Source organism: Falco punctatus (genome assembly GCF_963210335.1).
Source record: "Falco punctatus genome assembly, chromosome: 4".
Lineage (NCBI taxonomy): Eukaryota > Metazoa > Chordata > Aves > Falconiformes > Falconidae > Falco > Falco punctatus.
In genome coordinates, this window is record NC_137583.1 from 68,374,861 (window position 1) to 68,387,544 (window position 12,684).

Sequence of the window (12,684 nt, forward strand, 5' to 3'; positions counted from 1 at the left end):
GCAGGTAACTGTGCTCAGATATGTAAATGTAAGGAGATAGCCCATTTGTAACAGGACAGCACAGGACTGCAGCAGTTTTAGAGTGAACAAAGTTAGTCCTGAATGCCATGCTCTGATTTCATTGAACTTGATAAAAGTGCTTTTTTCCAGCCTTGCAGAGGTTTTAAAGTCTTCACCAGCTTTGTTGAGGACACGGTATCCAGATACTTGTATAAAATCGGTCATCTCATGGTGAAATGCCTGACCATAACTCTATTCAGTCTGCAAGAGCTGGAGGCATTGTATTGTTTGTATAGGCACTATAGACTCATGACAGTATAGGGTATTCAGACATGCCAATAGCACAGGTATCTTACCAGCACTGATGTCCTCTATGCCTGATGAAGACCTGGGTGTGGTGCACACACTCAGTGTGTCCTGTCTTAGTGTCCATGATGATCCTCCAGGCTCTGAGTTACTACAGAGAGGCTAGTCTTTTTGTATACATAGTTACTATTCCTTTAGAGCAGGCAGCAAGTCTTCTTTAACCTTTAAGATGTTTTGTCAAGCTGAGTGGCATTGGCCATTTCTGATGCTGGTCAGGCAGGCCGAGTACGATGACGTTGCACGCTACTATTACAGTTACTGTGGCAGTGGAGTTCCCACCCCAAAACGATCGTTACTTGGTGGTAGAAGTTAGCATGACTGTTGCTAGAGGAAGTTTCTGACCTTTTGGCCACAGATGTAGGCATGCAGAAAGCTTTGCATTTCAAGACCAGAGAGCACTGAATGAAAATACTCTCCTACTGTGTGGGACTTACCAAGTGTGTTAAGTCTCTGTCCTCCAAAGCAACCTCTTCTGAAAGTGAGGAGAGGGCACAACAGTGACAATTTCAGTATGTCATGATCCAAACAAACAAGTGAGCAATCTTCCTTCAGCTAAGGCTGAAGAAATGTACAGCCTGTCCCTTTCAAGAACATGGCCCTGTCATCAAGGGTGCTGAGGTAAATTCCCTCTTCAGGAAACCTGTCTGTTTTGGTGATAGTGGCAGCTGAAGTCAGTGTACTGCTGGAGAGGTAAGATGGTGCCATGGAGGGTGGCTTCTCTTTAACAGGGAATGCTGGAAGGTCACGGTTCGTGCATTAAGTAAAGCATTTTGCAGATGCTAAAAGGGCCTGTCATGGCGGGCAGAGGAAGTCTGGGATAGTTGCTGAAGCTGAGTTCATTCATGCTGGAGTGTCATTGGGAGACTGCGATGTGAGTTGAAGACAATCTAAGACTTGCTCTTTAAATACAGTTACTTCAAGGCACTTTGCCAAATGAGCTGATGTCTGAACTCCGGCACAGCTACCAAAGGTACTACAGGTGGCCTGTGGTAACTAAAAGCAAAGCCAGAGCTAAAACTCAGAATGACCTCAGTGCGCACACATTCTCTTGAATGGTAATATTTTGCGGTAACAGTAGTTTCTAATGGATCAAATAGATTAAATCTCAAATTAACATCTGTTGCAGTGATCTGATCTAGAAATCACAGTGGGATCGTGAGTTTATCGTGCATATTACAATCTTTATTTTTCTCTCCAGATTTATCTAAGGTTGAAAAGATTGTGGTTCATTGTCTTTATAAAATTGTCCAGATGCAAACAGGGAACAAGCACACTCCTAAACTGAAAATTTCACAAATAGTAAGAAGATAAACTTGCACTGTTAAATATTTGTACTACCTTGGCTGGGTTTTCTGTGGCTTTTTGGGTCAGTATTTCACTTCTTTCGAGGTTTGAGGTTTGTGAAGTTAGGGGGAAGAATATGTCTGTGCATGAACTACATTGACTCTTACCTCCTTGCTAGTAGAGTCCAATTACCATGAATCAGAAAAGGAAAGCTAACAGAACTGATACATGTCTTGGGAAAGTTTTCAAGAGAGAATCAACAGTGCCTAACAAAACCTTCTGGATTGCTCAGGAAATAATAGACTTATTCTTTTGTTTAGAAACTAATTTATTTTCAATTTCATAAAATATGGTGACAATTTAAACTCTGTGTCAGGGTCATAACATATATGTCACTTCTGCCGTTGTGAAGGGTCAGGGTCAAGGTATTAATCTGCAAGTAAAGCTATGCACCTTCTGTACATGGTATTAGTCTAATGTGAACATTTTGGATCTTGTGATGCCTGTGATTTTCCATTGGTTTTACTTGTATTAATCTTTATGGTTTACATACTGCTAGGCTGTAGCCAAAGAACACCAGAAGATTCAGGAAATGGGGCAGGGAGTTATTCCATAACTCAGTTGTACTTGTCCATAATTCATCTCTTAACAAATTGCAGCTTGTATGTTTTATAAACTAAAATGAAAAATTTCAACTCGTATTTAAACCAAAACTCAGAGTGTTTAGAGGTTTACTAGCATAGAAAAATTGCCTTGCTGAAGATATTATACTGCAATAGTTAGTCTTTCATTAAGTTTTATCAAAATTTATTTAAATTCTGAAGTATTCCAGCAGAATATTACAAAATGGCCCGTGATCTGAGAGAGTTAAATAAAACAGAAAATCAAAAGTCACAAAGGTGTAAATTAAGAATTCTGCCTTTTTATACTTTACCACTTGGTTTGGCTTTTTTGTTTTATAAAAATAGCAATACTTTAATAATATTTTGGGCTGGGACTTAAATAGGTGTTTTTTTTAGGAGTTTTTGCATTCCATTAATGAATTTTAATGAAATTTCTGGTATAACAATAAAGGTTTCTATAATTTGACATACTTTCTTTTGCATATCACATAAAACTGTTTTGTTCATTCAGTATTTTCTAAAAATACATTGGCTTGGTATGTATGGCCTTAATTTGGTCAAGTATGTTGTGATTGCCATTCAGATTCTGTATACTCATAATCAAAAGTAAGGTATTACTGTACATAAGAAGTACAAAACTGCTCACAAGCAGCAACTTTCTTTTCTGTTATTCAGTCATAGGCTTACTACCATAGACATGCACATTAAGGTATCTATCCAGGACTTGCTTAATACAGTAAATAAAATGAACTTTTACTATGGCAAAATAAATTTCAGCCATAGGTCTAAAAAGAAAAAAAATTATCATTGACATTGCCATGCAGAGTAAAACAATATTTCATTTTCTGGATACATTCAGTTATATTCACTCTAAATACAAATACAAATTAAATAAACTAATTTTAAAAACTCTAAATAGGTACCATAATTATAGAGATGTTTGTGAGCCAAAAGCTGTATAATTTTCATTTTGTTTAGTCTTGATTTCTCTTAGGAAACTTAAATGCACTGTAACTTTATTAATAAAGTTTTATCTTTTTCTATGCATGTGCATGCATTTTACTACAAATTGGGCAACATGTTTGGAATAATCTTCTTTACAGTCTTGTTAGTACTTTTATTACTTCTACTCCATTAATGCCTTTGCGTTTCAGTTGAAAGTGGGGAACAAAGATACTGGGAAAAGGCATGTGGCCAACAGCAGGCAGGAATTTCGTCAAAGGACTCAAGGACCGCTGGTATCCTGAGTCCAGCTATGGTGCCTATCCCATAAAACCATCCTTTCTCTAGTGTTAATTGTGACAGGTGTCTGATACAGGTCTTTGCTGTAGGAAGATCAGTCAAAGTGACATAATTATGCCATATATGATGTCAGAGCATTCAAGCAAAAGGAACAGGGTAATGCATACCATAAAGTGGACTGTACCAAGTTAGATATTCCATAGGTCTCCTGTATAGCTCCTGTACAGTCTCAGTTGTCTGAAAAAGTAATGTTTCCACCTTCTGACAGATCATCTGCAAAAATTTTAATGGTGTTTATCCTTTCCAGAGATGACTCCAGAGGAAATGTTGTGTCTTTTTTCCCTAGCCTACTCAACTGACATCATAGTTTCAAAATTTAAAGCATTGTATTGACTAGGAAGGGTTTTATTTAGGAGGAGACATGGGATATTGAAATCTTAAGCCTGTATATTTCATTATCTGTTACCTGTACCTATGATCTTATTTATCTATTATGGATCATTCCTTCTTTTTTCTTTTTTTTTTTTTTTAATTTTAAATTTAAATTTTAGTTTATTTTTTTTAAAAAAAAGAAGGAAATATCTAATCAAAACCATTTCATATTTACAAAATTTCATGGTAACAAAAGTTCACAATACCCAAATCCTGCAGTGCTAGAGCAGAATGCAGGAAGTTATTTACCCTATGTGCCTTTCTCCAAAATAGCATTGTAACTTTTCTTTCCTGTGATGGAGATTTAATAACTGCTGTAAGCTGTGTATTCCAAAATTCAGATATTCTTACCATTAAAAAAATGTTTCTAATACCTAGAACCCCATTATTTCCTGTCTTACTCACAATGGACCTGGAGAACAGATGATTGTCACTGTTCTTTAAACCACCTTCTTAGTCTCTTCATCTTTGGAGTAAACACCTCCAGTTCCTTCCTTTTTACCATGTAGATTATACTTTTGAGATATTTTGCTGTCCTCTGGTCTTCAAGTTGGTCAGTGTCTTTTTTGAAGTATGATACTTAAATTGAACTTAGTACTTAATGTGTTTTTTTCAGTACCAACTGAAGAAGGATGATTTCTTGCATCTTACAGGTAACAAATCTGGTTATAAACCTCTCTGTAAAGTTTACTTTTTTGTCTGACAACACTGTGATACTGATAGGTAATACATATGTTGTGTTCCATTGTTAACACCAGGTCAGATTTTTTTCTGCAAATCTGCAAACTAATCATGGTCTTTGGCATCAGCCAATTCTCTCAGCACCATAGAGCAGATTCCATTAAGCTCAGCTAGTATGAAAACAGCTAAGTTATCTAAGTACTTATTGACTAGTTATGTCCTTAGCATAAGCAGAGTGTTGACTATGTCATCATTGACATTAAGTATATGTTACTAGAACATGGTAAAGACTAATGCAAAAAAAAGGCTCATTAGCACTTTTAGCTTTCTTGGTTTCATTTGTTGAAAGCTTGCCATCGACTAACAGTTTTTTCTGCTTGATTATTATGGAAGTATCAAATAAAATGTTTGGTTTAACTTGTATGTCCCTTGGTAGTTACATTTTGGGTTTGGTCCTTCTATGGTTCTTTTTTTTTTTCATTCTTAGTAGTTATTTGGTATTGTCCTCACTCTTTGTATGCTCCCTAAGTGTTAGCCAACTGAAGAGCTCATGATTTTGCCTGATTAATCTCTTTCTATACTTCCTGTTCTTCATCCTCAGTGAGATTTTTGCTTTTGTACCTGATAAATATTTTTTTAAAGGCACCGATGACTCTTCTGAGCTTTATCTTTCCTTCTTTCCCATTATATCATACCTTCTGGTTTCTGGAATTTACAAAACAACAATGGATGAATTTCTGGCCTCCTGCTAGCTTTGATTTAATTGCTATTTGATACACTGCCATTTAAAGTCATTGGTGTATCTGTGCAATGACCTGGGCAACTGACCTTCAAGCTGTTGTGACTTATGTTGGGAATCAAGGTGGTTTCAGCTGCTTTAGGAGGTAGTGGTTGCAAAATAAGCACAAAGCCATCTTTGCCAGTTCTTTTCACTGTAAAATTCATTTAAGAAACTTACAGAGAAAAAAAGGAAATGCTTAAGAATATTAAAATATGTCCCTATAGCTAATTTTGGTTTTTTCTTCCCACTGGAACTCTCTTGTGGCCTAGGAAGCCCTAGGATGACCTTGAATACTAATTTTACTAAGTAATAGCACCAGTAACTAAGTGGTTAGCTGTTTTCTGTCACTGTTCTTGTTACGGAGCCACTGTAACTTGAGATCATAGAATCATGGAATGGTTTGGGTTGGAGGGGACCTTTAAAGATCATCTAGTTCCAAATGCCCTGCCATGGGCTGGGACATCTTTCACTAGATCTTTGAGCAGTGTGTGTCACGCATGCTGTATCTGAATGTTTTTCTGCCAGAAGGTGTCAGAAGGTACTTGAATACTTCAGAAACAGTATCCAGCATTCCCTGTGATCATAAGGAAGAATTTCTGAAGGCCCAAAGATTTTTAAATAGACAAAGACAGGACACTAAGCAAGCCAGTGAAAAGGGGCTCTGGATGCAGCCAAAAGTTAGCGCATCTTTCATCTTGCTGCGCATTCAGAATGGACTAGCTGATGCATGTAGTCATATTTGGAGAAAATAAAGATGTTTCTAATATAGTGGTGACTAAACCTGTGAGATTGGACTGACAGATACCAAATTTACATACAATCTTGTAGTCATCTAAAACAACTGCCTCTGTATATATACATGAAAAGTTTTAACTATATTAATCTGTGCATTATTTTATTATAAAAGTGGTCTGTTAAACACCTCAAAAGTAAAAGCAAAAGAAAGCCAGGCTTTGCTACACATTATAGTTCTGTAATTCTCATCAGTGAGCTCTGAGTATCATAATAGAGACATTACACATACATTGCAGAGAAGATGTTTTACTGATAGTGTAGCAGTGGTACTGTTTTATTTTCATTTAATATGTGGATATATATGTTATACCAGTATATAGGAAGAGGCAGATATTAATCTAAGTCTGTGTTTAATTTCAAGCCTTAAAATTGGTTGTTGATCTGCCAGTAGAGTTTATTTTGCATCCAGCATATCAGATTTCAGATGGTATAACAACATGATGTAGATTTTATGTCAACTTAATGGAGAGATAACTACTTCCATGCATGTTAAAATCTGTGCTGTAAGTACTGCAAGACTTACTGTAATAATAACCTCAAGAAGCAAAAAATAATTGTTGAAACCATCGGTAATAGTTCTTATTTTGTAGAACTGATGCTTCAGCACATATGAAAAATATTTTATTGTGGTTTTACTTTAAAAACACTTAAAGTAGTGTGCATTTTTTAAGCTGAAAAAGTTAAATGAGTGTATATTTTATATACAGCTTTATTTTTTATTGGATATAAGACAATTAAAAGTTGTTTATTTTTTAAAAACCTGGTCTCTATTAAATGTCATATGCCAGTCATTATCCATGTTGCACATGTATCGTTATACATGTAAAATAAGTGAATTATGAGTTACTATGTTATGTATAAATGTAGTTTCACTGTAGGAGAAGCACTCCTCAAAACAAGAGACATTGCTTGTCAGGTTAGCAATATACTTCTTACATTTATATAAAATAATAAAAAGACAAGTTTTCTCTTTAAAGACCCATTGCAAAATTTTTATAATACAAAGCAAAGTAAATCTCAAAGACTAAGCTATATGAAGAGACCACAAACTTCATAAAATGACAGCTGTTAGTCCTTTTGAGCTACAGGATATCCTGTGTAAGTTTGTAATTATATTGTATAGATTTTTTTAAAAAAGTTTAGATTTTGATATGTGTGGATAAACTGATTTCTCTAGGAAAAAATTGAGAAATATATAAAAATATTTTATTAACTAGGACATATTTTCAAAATAGATCAAATTATGTTCTTAAAGCAAGACATGTTTCATTTTCTTCTGAAGTCAAGGTGGTAACAATGATTTAAAAAAGGCAACATAAAAAATTGTAGGAATCTTCCTTTAGGACATTGTATGTTACAGATGTTAAAAAATTATATTTAACAGTTTTCTGTGGGGAAATTCTGTGAATATCTATTGTTACAAGACATTTTAAGTAAAAAATCTCTGAAGCACCATCTACATACACTTTGTTGATTAGCAGGTGCATAAGGTGCAAGTTACTGATCTGAAACTATATGAAGTGTTTTTCTCACATTCCTTTTGGATGTATTTTCTCACTTGCAATTCTCTACTACATTTAGGGTATCTGTTGTAGAGCATGTTAAAGACATTTTTACTTTGTCTTAGTGTTTCTGTTTACCTCTAAGAAATATGCTGCTAAATTTGTGGATTTATTAGATCTACTTATTAGCAGACATTACTCAGTTTTTCAGTATTCTGTATTTCAATATGATGTGCAGAATTTACCAAAATATTTTCCTCTGGAAAGGGTTGACTCAAAGTCCTTTACAGTTTCAAAACTGTTATTTGAAAGAGATGGACGTGGGCAGCACAATTCAGATCTGGGTGAGAGCCAAAGCCTCCTTGGAATTCAGAGGCATGTGGGAGGTGGATACTGTAGTTTGATCTGCTGGGTGAGCTAAGTTGTAACTTCCACACTAGCACCAGTTGGCATCGCTCAAGCATGCTAGCTTCTGTCGCAGCTACATGGTAGCTCAGCACTTCTAATTTCTGTGCAGCTGGGTCCATCCTTGATTTGATTAATAGTAAATCTGGACTATAGGTTCAAAAGAATCCATTGTTATCATATGGTTTAACTTTCTGCATACCATAGGGTGTATTCTTTGATCTTTTTCTTGCTTTCAGTCTAGTAGCTGTGACTGAAATAGAGCTTATCTTTTAGTAAAACATCCAATCTTGACTGAAAAAATTTCCACTGCTGGAAAACTTATCGTCACTCTGAGTAATTTCTTCCAAAGGATAATTAACCACACAATGGAAATCTTGCACTTTATTCCTCATCTAAATTTTAGTACCTTTAATTTCAAACGAAACCTCTGTGCTAGACTGTAGAGCTCTCGTGATCACATTCCTATTCCTCACAGAGGGATATTCACTATGAATAAATCATACCTTAATTTACTTTTTAATAAATTAAACAGTGCTTTTCATTTCTGTCTTAATGCAACTATTTTCCAGGCTTGCAGTCATTTTTATTTCTTTCCTCTGAATCATCTCCATATTTTCACTTTCCTTCTAGAACTGTGAAAAGGAAAATTAGACACAGAATTTCAGTAGTAGTTGAACGAGTGCCTAAAAAGACAATACCTATGTTCCTATCCAGTACTTTGAATTCTACATCCCAAAGTTCATCCTTTTAATCAAATTTTACACTGTAGTCTCAAATTCTTATTCAACATCCCAAGTCTATATGCTCTGATTTCCAGGACAGAACTCCTACATTGAGCTATATCCTGTTTTCATTGTTTGTAAGTGTATGACTTTAATTTTAGACATAAAAGAAACTGTATTGGGCAGATCAAAAGACTGTATTGCAATAATCTTACTGCAACAGGAGGGAGACATGATGATTGGGATGGGGTTTTTTCTGTGGTTAATCTTTTGCAGTTCAGATGTCCTGACCTCTAATTTACATGGGTGTCGGAAACTTGACGGCATAACTTACAGTAGTGTGAAACTCTGTTCATATTCTATCAAGACAGAAGAAACCCAGAACCATAAATGAATACGCAGGCAAAGTAAGAACAGGGCAAACAGACAGCTTTCTAATACTTTCCAAGCTACCACTTGTTTTTGGCCCAGGGATCTGAAAATTGAAGGAGATATTTACGTTTTTAATGACCTTCAGTGACAACTTAATTTCGCAGAATCCTTTCTCAACTAGTTCCACTAGTCTGTTACTTCATTTGAAGAATCAACTCCCTTTATTTATTTTAACCTAAATCCTATTATACTTCATTATTAAAAGAGATTATATCCGTATTAAAAAAGAGATATTGGGCAGTCAATCCCTATCTATTGTGCTCAGTGCCATCCCTAATACTGTAAACAGGTGGTGGCTTTAAACTAAAAGAGGGTAGATTTAAATCAAGTATTAGAAAGAAATTCTTCACTGTGAAGGTGGTGAGACTGGAACAGGTTGCCCAGAGAAGCAGTAGATGCCCCATCCCTGGAAGCATCCAAGGCCAGGCTGGGTGGGGCTTTGAGCAACCTGGTCTAGTGGAAGGTGTCCCTGCACATGGCAGGGGGGTTGGAACTGGATGATCTTAAAGATCTCTTCCAAGCCAAACCATTCTATGAGTCTATCATATCCCTCAAGCATCCCTTTTCTAAATTAAGATACCTTGGGTTATCTTTGCTGCTCTTCACTGAAGGTTTTTAAGTGCTATAGTGACCTTCCTGAAACTAAGGCTGCAAAACTGCATGAAGGTTACTATGGATTTATACTGTTGTATAGTGACATTCTCTGTTCACAGGTTTTCCCAATGAAGTCCTAATATTTCATTTGTTTTTTGATTACCATCTACCCTAACCTCCAGATACCATTTCTGATTTGTCAGCTGAAAAACTTATCATTTCATCTATGGAGTTAGGATTGTTTTTTCTGATGTGCATGACTTCTCATTTTCTCATTTGCTGTTTTATTGCCCTCTCAATCTTAGAAAGTTCTTTAGCGGTTTGTCACAACTGGCCCTGAATCATAATATCATCAGCAAACTTTGTCACATAACTACTCCTTTCATATTTCAGGGTATTTACGAGTATGTTGAATTGCTTAACTTCCACACAGATCTGTGGAACTCCACGAAATCACATCCCTTTATTGAACTGACTTCTTGCTCCCATCCTCAGTTTCCTATCCTTTAGTCATTCTTTTCAATCAATGCAATAACCTTTCCTCTTATAATATAGTGGCTTGGTTTCTTTAAAAGCTATCAGGGAGGGACATTGTCAGAATCCTTATGGAGTCCAGTTAGACATAACAACTAAATCTCCATTACCACAAGCCTGGTAAATTCTGTGAGGTAGGGCTTCTCTTAACAGATCCACAGTAACTCTAAGTATATCATACTGTTGCAAGAATATAATATTTAGACAGATATCTGCTAATTCTATTCTTTATTGCAGTCTACCAATTTGTCCAGCACAGACATTTGGCTAAAAGGCCTTGGATAACCGTTGAACTCTTTTCAGAGTTGACACCACATTCCCAGGACACTGGTAACAGGACAGTTTGAAGCAAGAAGATACATGCCACTTCTACTGAATCAACTATTTTATCCTGTTTCCTTTATAACTCAGTTGAAAACCTTCTAATCATGGCAATTTGTTACTGTTCATAATGTCAGAGTTTTTTTACACTGGCTTCAGTTTCAGAAAAATCCTCTGAAATGTCCACAATGGAAGATTCCATCAGAATCAATTTGGTTTCTTCCAGAGTGAATATGAATGCAAAGAATGCAGATAGCTTCTCTGAAATGTCTGTGTCTTCACTGTGTGTTCTTCTGCTAACTGCAAACACTCATTACAAAACTCATAATACTTGACTGCCCAGTTTACTGGTCCGTTCACAGCAGGCCATATTAGTCGTTTGTCACCTGTGCTGTTCACTCTCATGTCAATATTTAGGCCATTTGCAGACTTTATCAGTAATTCTATTTCTTACTATGTCTGCATTATTTAACACCATAGAGTCAAAATAATCTTAACATGTTTCTTTTTTAGTAGTAGTTCTGCTAGTATTGAAGAAGAGATTGTTTTGTATTAAATGCACTTTACATATTTGTTAATGACTTGCTTTATTTTAGGGAGGTAATCCAACAGCTACTGTAATTGCATTGTGTTTGATGAGAGATTTCAATCTGGCTCAAGAAACTTGTCAGTTGGCCATCAAAGACCTTGGATGTCTTGAAGTGTTAATTAATTTACTCGATACAGAAGAAATTAAATGCCAAGTAAGTAGCTTTGTCAAATAGAGAAACGAATATGCTTTTTCTATTAGAATATTTTTTCAGTTTTCAAAGTTATATAGTATAATGCAAATTGATTTCTCATTTCTGTATTTTCTTGATTTCAAGGATTTTTTTAGATAAACATAAATTTCTTTGATTTTCAGTTTCCTTCTTCTGATTCAATTTAAAAGATAAAATGATTTGGATAAACCAGCATGTTAAATACTTTTATGTATACTTAAATAATGTTTAACTTCTATTATTTTCCATTATTTAGATTGGCTCATTAAAAATCCTGAAGGAAATTAGTCAAAATATACTGATCAGACATGCAATTGCAGATCTTGGGGGCTTACAGATCATGGTGAAAATACTGGACTCTCCAGATAAAGATCTAAAATGTTTGGCAGCTGAAACGATTGCTAATGTTGCTAGATTTAAACTAGCACGAAGGACAGTAAGGCAGCATGGAGGAATCAAGAGATTGGTAAGCAGACATTAAAATTTGTACCCTTGTCTTATTTTTGTCAAAAAAACACATCACGTGTTGTGTACATGATTCTTGTAGTAGTGTTTACCATCATTAAAAAGCAGTATAATACCTAATCCCTTCAGATAATGAAAAAAAAAGTGGTTTTTTTTCAGGTTGGGCTGTTGGAAGGTATTTCAGTGGGATCAACCAGTCCAACACCATACCAAGCAAATGATACTGAAATAGCACGCTGTGGGGCTTTGGCGCTCTGGAGCTGTAGCAAAAGCACCAAAAATAAAGAAGCAATCCGTAAAGCTGGTGGCATTCCATTGTTAGCTAGATGGCTGAAATGTTCACATGCAAACATCTTAACCCCAGTAGTGGGGACACTACAAGAATGTGCCTCAGAGGTAAGTAAACACATATAGAGGTAAGTAAACACATATAGCTAAGTTATTTCTAATCATTAAAACAATTGGCTACTAAAAGGAAGCATTACATTTGACTGTCATTTAAACCAGGGCCATTATCACATCAGGAGGTAGATGCTTTGTGTGGTCAAAGTATTTTTGAGAAGGTCACATCTTGTAAGGAAATACAGACCAGCATGTTTTATTTAAAAGACTAGGGGTAGTTTGTGAAAGAAGATATATAGAAATGAAATCCCTAGTCAGTTTCATTTTTTTTCTCATTTTTTTCATCATACTTGACAAATTTGGCAACTTCAGATGCTATATTCTGGTTAATCAGTACAA

At 35.5% G+C, this 12,684-nt stretch overlaps 1 protein-coding gene across 1 annotated transcript in view; it reads left to right on the forward strand.

Annotated features, from left to right (window-relative positions):
• The window catches only part of ODAD2 (outer dynein arm docking complex subunit 2), an 85,401-nt gene that overhangs the window by 19,952 nt on the left and 52,765 nt on the right, over nucleotides 1-12,684 (forward strand). The window contains exons 10-12 of the mRNA XM_080386043.1: nucleotides 11,314-11,460; nucleotides 11,735-11,944; nucleotides 12,103-12,339. Coding sequence (XP_080242169.1) covers nucleotides 11,314-11,460; nucleotides 11,735-11,944; nucleotides 12,103-12,339 — 594 coding nt within the window. The remainder of the gene's footprint in view (nucleotides 1-11,313; nucleotides 11,461-11,734; nucleotides 11,945-12,102; nucleotides 12,340-12,684) is intronic.